Source organism: Sinocyclocheilus anshuiensis, unplaced genomic scaffold, assembly GCF_001515605.1.
Source record: "Sinocyclocheilus anshuiensis isolate Anshui unplaced genomic scaffold, SAMN03320099.WGS_v1.1 scaffold63, whole genome shotgun sequence".
NCBI lineage: Eukaryota > Metazoa > Chordata > Actinopteri > Cypriniformes > Cyprinidae > Sinocyclocheilus > Sinocyclocheilus anshuiensis.
The window spans coordinates 1,455,048-1,471,406 of NW_015552625.1; the positions used below are offsets into that span (position 1 = coordinate 1,455,048).

At 34.7% G+C, this 16,359-nt stretch overlaps 2 protein-coding genes across 4 annotated transcripts; one reads left to right on the forward strand and one right to left on the reverse strand.

Annotated features, from left to right (window-relative positions):
• Nucleotides 1–235: 235 nt before the first annotated feature.
• On the forward strand, nt 236–9,556 carry rab4a (RAB4a, member RAS oncogene family). 2 transcript variants are annotated; one of them, XM_016457770.1, is made up of 8 exons: nt 236–358; nt 809–889; nt 990–1,104; nt 5,009–5,071; nt 5,245–5,399; nt 6,223–6,318; nt 6,408–6,551; nt 8,476–9,556. In XM_016457770.1, exons 1-7 carry the CDS (start codon nt 343–345, stop codon nt 6,521–6,523), a joined length of 642 nt encoding a protein of 213 aa, XP_016313256.1. In that variant the 5' UTR covers nt 236–342; the 3' UTR covers nt 6,524–6,551; nt 8,476–9,556. The 2 variants fall into 2 exon arrangements, with proteins under 2 accessions (XP_016313256.1, XP_016313255.1); XM_016457769.1 differs by having other exon boundaries at nt 8,480–9,555.
• Nucleotides 9,557–9,716: 160 nt separating this feature from the next.
• On the reverse strand, nt 9,717–14,946 carry LOC107666447 (centriole, cilia and spindle-associated protein-like). Of its 2 annotated transcripts, none has more exons than XM_016457768.1 (4): nt 14,805–14,946; nt 13,914–14,237; nt 12,886–13,175; nt 9,717–11,460 (listed from the first exon to the last, which is right to left on the reverse strand). In XM_016457768.1, the coding sequence occupies exons 2-4, from the start codon at nt 14,218–14,220 to the stop codon at nt 11,284–11,286; spliced, it is 774 nt and encodes a 257-aa protein (XP_016313254.1). In that variant the 5' UTR covers nt 14,221–14,237; nt 14,805–14,946; the 3' UTR covers nt 9,717–11,283. The 2 variants fall into 2 exon arrangements, with proteins under 2 accessions (XP_016313254.1, XP_016313253.1); XM_016457767.1 differs by having other exon boundaries at nt 9,718–11,460; nt 13,914–14,226.
• Nucleotides 14,947–16,359: the final 1,413 nt, after the last annotated feature.

A 16,359-nucleotide genomic window follows, 5' to 3' on the forward strand; every position in this document is an offset into this window, starting at 1 on the left:
CATTTCGGTCAAATACACCAAAACATACATCTAAAAAAAATACAAAATAAAAAAAAAATAAAAACACCCACGACCAGGAATAAACATATGTATAAATACATACTTGAACTTTTTATTTTATTAAATTGTTATTTTATTTTAGCAAAATCGTGCATTTTTGTGTCATTTTGCAAATAATTCTTGACCTTTATTTTGAAAATCTAAACAGGAAGTAGCTTCTCTACAAACTTCCGACTAGGATGCACGAAACCCTCTAAGGGATTTCCCTTTATTTGATATCCTTGTTGATTGCCTTGAAAGAGAAAAACACAGTATAAACAGGCTAGAAACACAGCGCCAGTCATGTCAGAGACATACGGTAGGGTGACTAATTGTCCTTTTCTCCTGCCACACTTCTTATCGGCAGCATAGCATGAATTTTAGCGGGTGTCCCGAGCTCATTCATCCCAGTATTTGCTTACAAGCTCTGTTCAGTGCCAGCTAGGCAGCAGCTATCTGTCTGCCATATGTTTCATCTGTCGACGCCATTCATAGAAGTGTTCATTAATCTTTGATTAGTCAATTAAAACAGTACTTATAGTAACAATGACTATAGAAAGACTGTTATTTATTTGGATATAACTTGCTGACAAACCTCTTTAATGTCTACATTAGATTATGACCAGTGTCAATAGCCTATAGTCTGATTAATATTTTGATATAGTAACATTCCTATACAGTATAGTATAGTATACTATCCTATTATTATGAGAATTCTATGCAGTTTTTGACAAAACATCTTTATTGTTTTTGTTTTCCTCCCATTTAGATTTCCTGTTTAAGTTTCTTGTAATCGGAAATGCAGGAACTGGAAAATCTTGTCTGCTTCATCAGTTTATAGAAAAAAGATGTATGTCAGTTTCTGTTATCTTATCATAAAACATTCAGAAACAAACCTATGAAATGACAGTCATTGTTCTGTTGCTGATGTCTTTTCCTTGTTCGTCTAGTCAAAGATGACTCGAATCACACTATCGGGGTTGAATTTGGCTCGAAGATAATCAGTGTGGTCAATAAGTTTGTCAAGCTCCAGATCTGGGATACAGCAGGACAGGAGCGTTTCAGGTGTGTTCATACGGCTGTGTCATATTTCTTGGCCTTGTCTGTAAGGACCACTGTGAGATTTGGCTTATGATGATATTTTCAGACTCAAACAACCTGTAGAATAACTGAAAACTCTTGATGTACTGCAGTGAGGGGCTACTGCAGCATACCACAAAATTTGTAGGCAGTTAGATGCATCTACATAGCATACAAACTCTTCAACACCTGCAAAGAAATAACTGCATGCACATTTACTACTAAGTATCTAATTTCTTCAATGAAACATGTCAGATGGTGGAGCATTTGGGGAGGGAGTGATTCAAGTCCAGATTGCATGTAGGAGTTTATAGTACCTTGCACAGATTCATTTGTCAGCGCTATCAACATGCACTTAATTTGCACTGAACATTTGCCCGCAGCTTCCTTTAGAGCCAAGATAGCCTCAGCGCATTTAAAATGAAAATATGCTGATGTCACACAAACCACCTTTTGTTTATGTAGGGTTTTTTGTGTGTTTATACATAGCTTTGAGACTTATTAGAAATATTAAAAACTTTTTTTAATCTTGTCTTTACTTGCACAGGGCACCAATTAAGCCAAATGTGCCACTGGTGCTCCTTTAAAAAATGATAAATTATTATATAAAAAAAATATAAAAATAAACAAAAAAAACTTTATTTTTTAAAATATATTTTCAGTTTTTATTCAGTTTAAGATTTAGTAAATTTGTTGTGTGCTATTTAAATTTCTATTAGTTTTTATCAGTTTCATTTTATATTTTTATTCATTTTTATTTAAATTTTAGTTTTAGAAATTTTAATACTTTATCTTACTTGAATTGAGTTAGTTTGCAAGGCAACATTTTTAGTTTTGTACATATTAAATTTTGTATTTTTATATATATATATATATATATATAAATTAATATCTTAATAGCTTTTAATAAAGCTATTAATAGCTTTAGTTAACAATGAAAACACTGTGTACAACACCCCGGAGAGAAAGCTGTTTATTTCATTGGTAAAGTGAAAACAGTTTGTTTTTCGTTACAGTTACATAATTATAAAAAAATCACAAGACAGCTTGATGCTAAATATTACACAATTAGTCTCTTCTTCAAACAGCACTGAGAAGAGTTTTTGGCACTGTTCTGTTTGCTGCTGCAGCTCATTTTATTATACAATAATGTGCATTAAAACATTGTCTTGCATGTTTATTTCAGATAAGCAGATAATATGTTGTAGACATTCAGGAAAACATGCTGTAGCTTGAACAGAAACGTGTCAGTCCGGCTAATGTTGAAGGAGGTCTGAGCCATACAGTCCTGCTCTTGTGAGCAGATATGATTAGACTAGCGGTCAATTGATATTGATTTTGCAGCGTCTAGTGACGTTATCTAGACGGCAGGGTGGCTGATTGCTGATATAATCCCAGTATACTATCCAGAGTACTATTTAATGTCAGTAACGTCATTTGGACGTCAATGTTTTAGCACTTATTTAAGTATTTGCATTCGCTTTGTTCATTCTAGTACTTTCACAATTGAATGAATTCCAGAAGAAAAACAGATCTCACCCTATTCTCACTGATTATTCTGTTTGAAGTTAAATGTGTTTGTGTGAATGGCAATTCAGCCTTTAAGCATTTATTTTACATAATATTTACTCATCAACGATGTATGTAAAATAAAACTAAAAAAGAAGACCGTTCTTGTGAGGTCGGATCATGATCTTTTATACTACATAATATTTACTCAAAATCAACTCAATTATACACTATTCCAAAGTTTGGAGTCAGTAAGATGTTTTAATGTTTTTAAAGAAAGCCTCTTATGCTCACCAAGGCTGCATTTATTTGATTAAAAATACAGTAAAAATGGCAATATTGTGAAATAGTATTGCAATTTACAATAACTGTTCAGTAATTTTATATATTTTAATATATAATTTATTCTTGTTATGACAATGTTGAATTTTCAGCAGCCATTACTCTAGTTTTTAGTGTCACATGATCATTCAGAAATCATTCTAATGTGATGATTTGGTGCTCAAGAAACATTTCTTATTATTATCAGTGTTGATTGTTATTTGACTTATTGCATCTTTGTTGAATAAAAGCATTAAAAATAATCCTGAGCTTTTAAATGGTAGTGTATTTGAATAAAAAAAAAGTATTATACATTTCTAAAACTAACTGCCAATGCCAGTAATCTCTAAAATGACCAAATATCAGCCACATAATTGTTTGGCTGATATATTGCTTTATCACTAGATTTGACACAGAGGTTTGATGTTTGTTCTCCTCAGGTCTGTAACACGCAGCTATTACAGAGGGGCAGCAGGGGCTCTTCTCGTGTATGACATCACTAGGTAAAGTCACACTTGTATATCCAGTGCCTCTACATAATATTATGTATTGCGCTTCCCCCTCCCCCCCCAGATATTCATATATTTCTGGATGTTTACCTAGAGCTATACTATGATATGCATTTATAGATCCTTTAGTGTGTTGATTTCTCACGCTTTCTGTCTCCGGATGTTAGTCGAGAAACCTACAACGCTCTGACCAACTGGCTGACAGATGCCAGGATGCTGGCCAGCCAGAACATCGTGATCATACTGTGTGGAAATAAGAAAGATCTGGATGCTGACCGTGAAGTCACCTTTCTGGAGGCCTCACGCTTCGCTCAAGAGAATGGTGCGTATTTCAGACAAGCAGTTCCCGGCTGCTAACAATTGTACTGAATTATAGAGGCACCCAATTGCTTTCAAACGGCTGATAAATACATCACAATAATCCACATGACCACAGTCCATCAATAAATATCTAGTGAAGGGATACTTCATCAAGATGTTTTGGCTAAAATACATGTTCTCTATTCATTATATCCTTTAAAGCATGTTTATAGCTCAAACATATGTATTGGACAATATATCTGCTTTCATATTGTGATTGTACCACTAGAGGTCACTACAGGATAGTATTACTAACATAAACATGAACCAGTAGAGACCCACAACTGGCTGCATTGAGATCACAAGGGCTTTTTCTGAGGCTAAACAGTGATTGGTTATTGGTGCATTACCATTGTGGATATACTGTTTGCTTATAGATCTGTGGTGTTATTGTTAACTGAAATTATAAAAAAATATTTGCATTAATTTAAATAAAGCTCAAATAAAATAAAATATAAATATGAAATAAAAATAATATATTTGGAAATGTTGCAATGGCAACTAAATTGAATAAAATACCTTAAGTAGAAGTACTAAAATGACTAAAGCCAAATATAAATAAATTAAAGCTAAATAGAAATAAAAAAACTAATAAAAATCACAAAAGCACATAAAAATTAAAATGAAAACTGAAAATACGAAAATAAAATCCACATCAAAATATTACTAAATATTATAATAATATATAAATAATTCTAAATAAACACTATTACGGAATATTTTGCAATATATTCACAATCTTTAATTTTTTTTTCAGTGAGCATTGTTTATATCTTTGTTTTCAGAGCTCATGTTTTTGGAGACCAGTGCTCTAACAGGGGAGAACGTGGAGGAAGCTTTTGTCCAGTGTGCTCGGAAAATCCTAAACAAAATAGAATCAGGTACAAAAATACCAGTGCCTTGTGCTGTTACTTATAAGCTTGCAAAAACATTTGAATCAAGCTGCTGTGCTTGTCATTTGGTTGTGTAGGCGAGCTGGACCCGGAGCGGATGGGTTCAGGAATCCAGTACGGAGATGCAGCGTTGCGGCAGCTGCGTTCTCCCAGACGGGCTCAAGCAGTAATCTCTAAAATGACCAAATATCAGCCACTTAATTGTTTGGCTGATATATTGGTTTATCACTAGATTTGACCGTCCGTTATCACAAACTTTTGCTGATCTTACAGAGGCTTAACGTTTGTTCTCCTCAGGTCTGTAACACGCAGCTACTACAGAGGGGCAGCAGGGGCTCTTCTCATGTATGACATCACTAGGTAAAGTCACACTTGTATATCCAGTGCCTCTACATAATATTATGTATTGCGCTTCCCCCTCCCCCCCCAGATATTCATATATTTCTGGATGTTTACCTAGAGCTATACTATGATATGCATTTATAGATCCTTTAGTGTGTTGATTTCTCACGCTTTCTGTCTCCGGATGTTAGTCGAGAAACCTACAACGCTCTGACCAACTGGCTGACAGATGCCAGGATGCTGGCCAGCCAGAACATCGTGATCATACTGTGTGGAAATAAGAAAGATCTGGATGCTGACCGTGAAGTCACCTTTCTGGAGGCCTCACGCTTCGCTCAAGAGAATGGTGCGTATTTCAGACAAGCAGTTCCCGGCTGCTAACAATTGTACTGAATTATAGAGGCACCCAATTGCTTTCAAACGGCTGATAAATACATCACAATAATCCACATGACCACAGTCCATCAATAAATATCTAGTGAAGGGATACTTCATCAAGATGTTTTGGCTAAAATACATGTTCTCTATTCATTATATCCTTTAAAGCATGTTTATAGCTCAAAATGAGGTATTTGACAATGTATCTGCTTTCATATTGTGACTTTACCACTAGAGGTCACTACAGGATAGTATTACTAACATAAACATGAACCAGTAGAGACCCACAACTGGCTGCATTGAGATCACAAGGGCTTTTTCTGAGGCTAAACAGTGATTGGTTATTGGTGCATTACCATTGTGGATATACTGTTTGCTTATAGATCTGTGGTGTTATTGTTAACTGAAATTATAAAAAAATATTTGCATTAATTTAAATAAAGCTCAAATAAAATAAAATATAAATATGAAATAAAAATAATATATTTGGAAATGTTGCAATGGCAACTAAATTGAATAAAATACCTTAAGTAGAAGTACTAAAATGACTAAAGCCAAATATAAATAAATTAAAGCTAAATAGAAATAAAAAAACTAATAAAAATCACAAAAGCACATAAAAATTAAAATGAAAACTGAAAATACGAAAATAAAATCCACATCAAAATATTACTAAATATTATAATAATATATAAATAATTCTAAATAAACACTATTACGGAATATTTTGCAATATATTCACAATCTTTAATTTTTTTTTCAGTGAGCATTGTTTATATCTTTGTTTTCAGAGCTCATGTTTTTGGAGACCAGTGCTCTAACAGGGGAGAACGTGGAGGAAGCTTTTGTCCAGTGTGCTCGGAAAATCCTAAACAAAATAGAATCAGGTACAAAAATACCAGTGCCTTGTGCTGTTACTTATAAGCTTGCAAAAACATTTGAATCAAGCTGCTGTGCTTGTCATTTGGTTGTGTAGGCGAGCTGGACCCGGAGCGGATGGGTTCAGGAATCCAGTACGGAGATGCAGCGTTGCGGCAGCTGCGTTCTCCCAGACGGGCTCAAGCAGAGAGCGTGCAGGAGTGTGGCTGTTAACACAGATCCCAGACAGCTGACCAACCAGGTGAAGGTCCAGAGGGTTCACTTCCTCTCTCTGCTTGCTTTCAAATCTTTTAAGGTTTCAGAGGTTTTCATATTAGAAGCTGTTCTGAGAGGTTTCAGTACTTTTTTAACATTGTGATGTGCAATCATTTACAGTAGAGTATGTTTATTCTTTGATGCTAATTTTCTCATTTTTGCTAATACTAAAAACTTGATATCTAAATAGCTCTGATATGAGTGTGACAGTTTGAATGCATGAGGGTGGTAGAGTGCTGTTCTTCCTCCACTGGCGCTCTGTACCACTCACTAAAAATAGATGTGCTGCATTCAGATTTAATCAGATACAGTTGTTCACATTTCTCAGAACATCATTCCCTGCATATTAGATTTAAGTGTCTTGTTCAGTGTGGTAGTGTTTTAATTTCTCTTCAGTGTCCTCGTTTTTTTTTTATTTTTTATCATATATGAAACTTTTAGTCTTTAGCTGGAATTTTCATTTTTCTCTCACTTTTTCCTCACTATTTTTATTTCTTAAATGATTGCATTTTTCAAACATTGAGTCACTTAAATGTTAACAATGCAAGAATCTAAGGTGATATAAAAAAGAATGCAAAACAATGGGTCTGAAAATACGAACATAACATATTTATGTGGTAATCATTTGTAAACCATTTTTTTATGTAGTTATAGTTGCACTGAATTGAATGAGACATTACACAGATGCATTACACAGTGTTTCTTGAATGAGGCCCAATTTCTCCAATATTCTAATTATTTTGCATTCATTTCTGCTCACTACTAGTTTACCCTTTTTCTCTTCAAAAGGATTTTGTTGGTTTCCCTTTTCATGGTAACACTATAATTAGGTTCATGTTAACAAATGCAGTACTTTTACAAGATTTACTAATCTTGATTCACGTTGATTTCTACATAAATGACCATTCAGAAGCTCAAAACCATTTTCAACATTGATAATTATAAGAAATGTTTCTTGAGCAGCAGATCAGCATATGAGAATGATTTCTGAAGGATCATGTGACACTGAAGACTGGGGTAATGATGCTAAAAATTCAGCTTTGCCATCACAGGAATAAATTATATTTTAAAATATATTAAAATAGAAAACAGTTATTTTGAATTGAAATAATATTACTGCTTTTATTGTCTTTTTTTATTAAATAAATGCAGCATTGGTGAGTATAAGATATTTTTTTCAAAAATATTCCAAAATCTTACCAACCCCAAACTTTTGAACAGTACGTACTACTTATACTAATTTAAGGTTGTATAAAAAATTATATATTTATAAATGAACCTAGATTATGAAACGCTTTAAAAAGTGTTGTTTCCAAATGTATTATGTAATGGTAATGAACTGAACTGTATTGTAAAGTGATACCAAAATACTTCATGACACATCATTTTAGCTTTAGTCAAAGTGTTTTCATAAATTGTCTGTAAAAGGATGTTGATAGCCGCCCCACAGCATCTCTGCTGTATTTGGCATACTCTAGCTGGGAGGAGATCTCATCAAGAAGAGGTGCTATTTTTGTCACTGACACCCACCAAATGCTGCTCAAGTTTGCTTCTGCATGCTTTACGTACAAATGACGATGACGCAGCACCAGGACACATGCACACATACAAATGGCTAAGTGTTTCACCTTCTTCCATCCCCTCATGAGGACAAACAAGTCCTTCGAACCCCTTCACCCTCTTATCAGTCAAATGCCACATGAGAGAACAGTGTCAGGGGAATGGATATAATTAACTCCAGATCCTCCCAAATACTTTCCAAGGTTTCTGAGGGGCCTTATTTGGAATGTGAGCTAGAAATAGAGATTCAAGGTGTCTTGAAGATGCTCCTTCAGTTTGTCGACGAGAAGAAAGGCCTCTGAAAAGACCATCTATATAATTACCTGCACTTTTTCTGTCCTTTGGCCAAGGCAGGTTTTGTGAACACGAGGAGGAGGACATTAGTGGGGAGTTTGACGTATGGCTCATCGTGGAGTGACTGTTTCCCTCACCTTACATTTACTTCTGTTCTGACATGCCGAGGGACCCCCTGTGCTCCAGAAGGCTCCAGAAAAATGTTTACTGTCCCCCTCGGGCCCAAGCCAAGACATCTGTGGTACCCAAAACCCTGAGTGTAGCTAAAAGACCCGGCCCTTGCCCCTGAGAATACTGCACTGAGCTCTTTTCCCGTCTTTCCCTCTTCCATATGTAGATGTTGTGTAGAGAAGAGTTTCTATTATCACCGTGGAGCATGTTTCATGGTTGCAGTACTACGACATATTCATAAATGACTATATACAGCATACTGTATATATATATATATATATATATAGCTTAGGCATACTGCATCGCTGCTCTATGGCACACGCCTGTAAATCTTATCAATGGAGTTTATCGTACATTATCTTGCTAGCACGTTGTTTGCTTTTTTAATCATTTTTTTTCCATATCTGTTGTATTTTTTGGTTGGTATGTTTTAGGAAAGGATGCTAGAGTATTTCATAAAAGTGGTTTTTGACATTTATGTCAAGAAGGCTTTGTTTTTGTATTATAATTTACATTCAAAATGAAAAATTTAAGGGCCAGCGCACACTTACCGTCATATCGCACTGTAGTACATTGTCAGTATGAACAGCTTCAAAATCAGTGTTACATGCTCTATATTTATTGTAAAGCATTTTTGTGCTGCGGTCCCATTTTTAGGTGTCTGTTGGAATGACACTGATGTGTTTGAACTGATTTCTTTGTTTTCGAAAATAGATTGCTTTTTTTGTAAAATGTATTTTTTTATTTTTCTCTACTTGTCCCGTTCTTCTTATACATTTTAAATGGATTTATCTCATATAAGCTTGCACCGAAATTTAATGATAAATCATTGTGGGCCTTGCTTCAAAATGCTCGTCATTATGTCTTTATATCAAGCTTTTATGTTTGTAAAAATGGGACAGATTACCAATAGTCATGCTTAACAATGCACTAAATGGTAGTTGGTTATTCATTTTTCATTAATCTTGTGTCTACACTTTACATTGATCTAAAAATAAATTAATTAATTAAAAAAAAAGAATAATAAATAAATTAAAAAATCTGTAGCACTGATGTAAAGAATTAAGGTCTGATTCAAAACCGACCTAATCAAATGTAAAATCAATGTAATTTGTGTAAAACTTTCTAGGCAGCTTTCTTCATGGAAATGCAACAATTTCTTAAAAAAATAAACAATTCATAAAAATCATTCAGTTAAAGTGAATAAGGGGGGCATTGCCAGACATTTAAATTGCTGCATGGATCTGACACATGGATGAGGTCTTGGCAAGCTTGCAGAATCCTGATGTCCAGGAATAGCATGCTGTAATAAGTTGGCAATATAAAAATCTGCCTTGTGCATTAGTGAGAACAGTTTCATATTTTACTGCAGCAAACCTGTGAACAAACTATCCTTACCTACAAACAAGAGAACTACTTTTATAGCCATAATACACTTATGAAAAAAAATTATTTTATTTTACTTTAACATACAATTAACAGCAACCTGTTAAAACTGAAAACTGACAATTACTATCAGACTAAGTCCTCATAAAGAAAGTGTTAAGAAAAACTCATATAAACATCTCACTTTCACAGGCAGTAATCTAAACACTTAAATTTTAATTTGAATCAAAACATCTTCCATAACAGTGGAATGGATATTCATATTAATGTAGCTCATATACATTATGGCTTCATTATTCTTACGCTAAAACCAACACTATTCACATAGTACATGCCATAAATCACTATGAAGATATGTGGGGAAAAAATACCTGTACATTTGTTCAGAGATGCTGAACTAAAATACAGTCAAAATTAGTTCAATACCCTTATATAAATAAGTGTACAAATATCCCAATATCATTATTTCTCAATAATAAATTACATAAAATACAACAAGAAATACCTGAGTGCTACTAAAAAACAAGTAGCATCACACTGAATGAAAGTTATGCTTGATGATGAACAGCTGGAATTGCTTTTGTTGTATATGATCTCGTTCAAAAAAAGATTTGTTATTTTGCTGTGTGTTTCATGCGTCAGATAACAGTGACTTTTTACATTATGTAAAGATATTACGGTTCTTATATGATACCACATGGAATATACCATTAGTGTGAATATACAAGTAAAATATAATGCATCTCATTTAAAAAAAAGTAGATATTAATATAACAGATCAACTGCCAATGTGAGATTAAGTGTTGATTAACACTTTACAAAGATCCATGTTGGTGCAAATTATTTCTGTAAAGTACAAAACAGATATCTTTACATGATTAAACCTAACTATTAACACAATGTAGATAATACACAACATCACAATACATCACATTATATGTCTATAATTGTCTGACAGTTACTGAACACTTTTAAGTAATTGGCTAAGAGTGTAAAGAGACACTGGTAAATCTCATGGCCTGTAAATCTACGTGACCTACAAAAATCATGCAACAAGGCATGTGATTGTTTGACAATTTGCTCTGCAGCATCAATGAATTGTGTTTTCATGTTTGATATGTACCAGTAAATGCAACATATCCATGGTGTAAATAAACCCCTAAAAAACCTTGAGTTATAATCTGTTTGATTCATTGTGGCCCATTCTGGAAGACAAAAAGTGAGCTGAACAGATGCGCCAGTCATCATGTGAAGGGTTTTGGGTTGTTTAGCCTGAGAGGTTTAGATAAGGATTTCAGAAAGCAGTACTACCCAGAACGAGCTGAAAAGCAGCGCATGTACTCCGTCATCCAGGGGTTGAAATCAGGGACAATCTTATTTCTGTTCTTTTCGAAGTCAGCAGATCTGGCTCTTTGTTTGTCAAATCTCTTCATCTGTTTTTCCACCTCCCGTCTGGTTTTTGCTCGCAACGCTGAATCATGGATCTAGACAGAAGAAACACTGCATGAATAACGATAAGCAAATGAGTACTTAAAGGGATAGTTCACCCAAATGTGAAAATTCTGTCAGTAATTATTACTCAGCTTCATGTCGTTCCAAACCCGTAAGAACATCGCTCATCTTCAGAACACAAATTAAGATATTTTGGATGAAATCCGAGAGCTTTCTGACCTGGCATAGACAGCAACACAACAACCATGTTCAAGGCCCAGAAAGGTAGAAAGGACATCGTTAAAATAGTTCGTGACATCAGTGGTTCAACGGTTACGCAAATAATTTTTGTGCACAAAGAAAACAAAAATAATGACTTTATTCAACAATTTCTTCGCTTCCGTGTCAAGTCTTTGACGGGCATTCATGAGAGTTCCACAACACATGCATGTGCATTCCTTTGCCTTTTATTAATGCCAACCCTAAACCTACCTTTAATACAGTAATTATTATAAATATAAATACAGTAATTATTGTTGTTCAGTACAACAAAAATTATACAATATTGATGTGCGTATGACCAGTAAGCCCTGGTGGCTGTGGCTGTAGCTGTATCCCTTCTAGCCCTAACCTAAACAAGCTGCATCCAGGTTCTATGTCAGAACACCGGCTCCTGTGTCAGCAGCACCACACGCATATGTCGTGGTACTTTCAAGAATGCACATCAAAGATTGACATGAAAGAGAATAAATTGTTGAATAAAGTCGTTATTTTAGTTTTCTTTGCGCACAAAAATGAGAGCCGATCCTCCCTATACACAAAGTACGCAAGCTGCGTAGGGCCCCCCCAACACCAGGGGGCCCCCTTGCTCTCAAAGATGATTTAATTTTAGTTTCGTTTTTGAATTTTAATTTTTGTCATTTCTTTTAATGCGGTGCGCTGTTGCCCTTTCTACATAAAAAATCAGTCAAATCATGTAACGTGAATGTCATACAGTGTCTTACTCGAGACAAAAAAAAAAACAAGTTGAAAGCGTACCGAGCTGCGGAAGAGACATTGTTTCTCAAACACTTTCCGTGAGCGCGATTTGAGACGGAGTGAACACGGACAAAGGCATTTCATTCATTCATAAAGGGCCCCCAGAAGTCTAGGATCGACACTGACAAAAATTATTCTTGTAACAGTTGAGCCACTGATGTCACATGAACTATTTTAATGATATCCTTACTACCTTTCTGGGCCTTGAAAGTGGTAGTTGCGTTGCTATCTATGCAGGGTCATAATGCTCTCGGATATCATCAAAAAAAATATTAATTTGTGTTCCGAAGATGAACGAAGGTCTTACAGGTTTGGAACGACATGAGGGTGAGTAATTAATGACAGCATTTTCTTTTTTGGGTGAACTATTTTTTCCCAGTAGTTTTCTTACTGGTCAATGCTCTCTTATGATATGGTGTGCTTCCTGAAATGATCCTCACCTCTGCAGTTGATGCTGCAGGTCCAACATTATGGGTTTTCTTGGAAGCCATATCTGTCTGCCTCTCTCCTGCACCATACAGGGCAAAAGGGTGACGGTTCTCTTTTTCAGGGTCTTTGATGTCATGAGGCTTGACTTTTGATCTTGTATACTTGTGTGAGGAGCGGCGTTTGCTCTTTGGTGTGTTGAGGATATGCGTGTCAGTTTCTGGGTTGAGAGCAGGAGAGCTTTCTCTGGCTCTTTCTTCCTCCCCCTCTTGATGACTTTGCTCAGCTACTCTGGTAACAAGCTCTGTTGATAAAAGATAGAGATATGCATGGAATTTGACATTTTGAATAGTTTTAATACAGTAGTTTTCATTAAGTACCACAATTTACTGTCTTTATGCTTTGCCATTTAGTTTTCCATTGTGGTTTGAACACAAACTATGCTAAATTGTGCCAGTGTTCATATTTCAACAAGGTAATGTGATCAGGTTCTCTAATATAAATGAGGTTTAGAATAAGCTGACGATTCTCTCTGTATGACATGTGTTTATGACACTATAGCTGTAAAATCAATAAAAAATATAAATCATTATTATTACTACTATAAATATTAATGTTAAATGTAAAACACAAATTCACAAAGATTTTTTTAATGTCAGTGCAGGTGTATATTAGAAAAACTTTTTATATTACCAGATTTTATTTTAGTTTAAATTTTAGTTATTTTGTTATGTACTTTTGTCAATTTTATTATTTTTAATATATATTTCTATTTAACTTTTTAAATTTAGTTTCAGTAATTTAATTACTGAAATCAATCACTTTTTCAGTTCCTGAGGCAATTTTCATTCAAGTTTTTAAAATGTACGTTTTGTTCTAATACTTGTATTTTAGATTATTATTTATTCAGATTTATTTCAATTAACGAAAACTACGATTTAGTTCACAATAACATCACTAGTCTAGAATACAAACTATTTTATAAGAGATATAATATAAAAGATAAACAATAGAAGATGACAGCCTGTAGTTTAGGACTTACTGGTGTCTGCAGTGTCTTCAGCCTGTGGTTTTGGTTCAGCTGCAGGTTCTGGTGTCACACATGCAGATCTTTCTGGTTTCTCATCATGGAGCCTCTCAGGTTCTTTATTCTGACTTAGAGGAGTAGATTTACCACTGGAGCTTGTCTCGCTCCCCCATTCTCCCCAAAACCAGGGGTTGTGCGCTTGCTCCAACAGCCGTCTTGACAGTCTGTACTTCAGCAAATCCTCATAACATTTTGCATAAGTGTCCCATTTCGGATCCTTAAATTTCTTCATGTATTCGGACCTAATTCGCTTCGTCACCATATTTCACTATCGTTCGACTGCAGAAAAATAGAGAAATTGTACATTATATAGCGAAGTAGCCTACTGTAACTGAATTATGCAATTTCGAGTCTATTCCGAACCCGCCCACCTCTCGCGCCAGACGTTTAAACCAAATCACTATGGCAACAGAATTCCAATAGGCAAGTGAAAGCCAATCGCTGGCCAGCAATGAATGGCGCTCCTTCGACACGCCCCCTTCATATACACGCCTACTTAAACCATGGCGTCGTCTCGGAGCTCTTTGAACCTCTTAACGCATTTGCATATTAGGGTTTGTTAGCTGACACTAAACATAATTGTGGACTTGACTAATAGTTCACTAATCCAAAACACACGAATAAGAGAAAGACATCAGTAAATTATTATACGAATCATATATAATGTGTTGCCATCGACAATATCCTGAACAGAGAACGAAAGAGCTTTATACTGCGAGTAGTCAACGTTAAACATCAGCGTTTGATACAAGGACTACCTGAAGCTGAGGCAAGTCGAATGTTGATTCGCGCATAAACACCTGTCAACACTAATCTGAGCCGTTTTTTGATAATGTATTTACTTACCGTATTGTTTTAAGCAGGAATGAGAAGGTAAACAGATGGCGCTTGTTGTCTGCAGACGTCAAGCTTGCTTTGTAAAACACGGTTGTAGCTCCGCCCTGTGGTGAAGGCGCTGGAAATCAGGAGAAGACATCAACAGGTGTTGTCAACGGTTAAAGCTTGACATCCTCAAGGAGAGATCTATCTATCTATCTATGGTGCTGATAGTGCTTTTGCAATATTGCTTATTAGCAGTGTTGGGAAGGTTACTTTGGAAATGTAATAGGTTACAAGTTACCCTATTTAAAATGTAATAAGTAGTGTAACTATTTCAATTACTTTATTAAAGTAGTATAACAGATTACATTTGATCAATTTTGGTTAATTTTCTAAATTACTAACAAATGTTTTCAACTGTTAATCATTTTGAAACATTTAAAGCAGGCAGGGTTAACCTTACTAACCGCACTCGACACTGTTTACTGTCAGACTTTCAAAATTCTTCATCACTTGAATTAAGATTATAATAATTTAATTTTAAAGCACAGTCACCACAAAATCCGACTTTAGCACCTCTTTTTTACCTTGAGAGCATTCTGAGGTTAAATACAGATTTAAATTCATAAAATACAGTTTAATAGTTATGACACTGTATATAAAATCAAACACTTGCATTGCTATGACAGGAAACACTGGCATCTAACAATGCCTTGGAAAAAAACCTGTTAATCTTAAAAAAATAAAGCATATACATAAACCCAAATAGGAAATAAAACAGTTAGGCTATCGAATAAGCACGTGTCCTACTCTATGTCCTAAACTCCTGAAACATTGGTGTCTTATACTTTAGAGCAGTTTATGCAAGTTAGGAAAGAAATCAAATCTGAATGTGTGTGAAAATATTCATGTAACCCCCTTTGTAATTGTTTTCATTTTTATAAGTAACTGTAATTTAATTACACATTTTTTCTCAGTAACTGTAACAGATTACAGTTACATTTATTTTGTAATTAAATTATCTAAATTATATTTTGTTACATGTAACTAGTTACTCCCTAACACTGCTTATCAGCCACTCACATGGCTAAACCAGATCTGACCAAAACCCGTTTTCACAAATCTAAAATTAGTTATTTGTTTAAAACCACCTCAGAGGCACCTTTGACTCTTTGATAATTTTAAATAAATTGTTTTTATTATTATTATTATTATTATTATTATTATTATTATAGTTTCATTATTTATTCTATTCAATTGATCAGGATCCCACCCTGGTTTTGCAAATGTAATACATTGCAGTGAGGTCAGACGGAGGTCAACTTGTTTTCAGGAATATTGGAAGGGTTGAATGACCATTTGATGACTTGAATTTTCGAAAACTTGTACACTAAGCAATCTCCACTAAGATCTTGATCACTAGTCTCAAGTCAGCAGTTTCAAGTCAAACAATTTATTAACACAAACACGGCTCAAAAAACAAATAATGGACTTTAATAAATGAATGACTATTTACAGGTGCATCTCAATAAATTAGAATGTCGTGGAAAAGTTCATTTATTTCAGTAATTCAACTCAAATT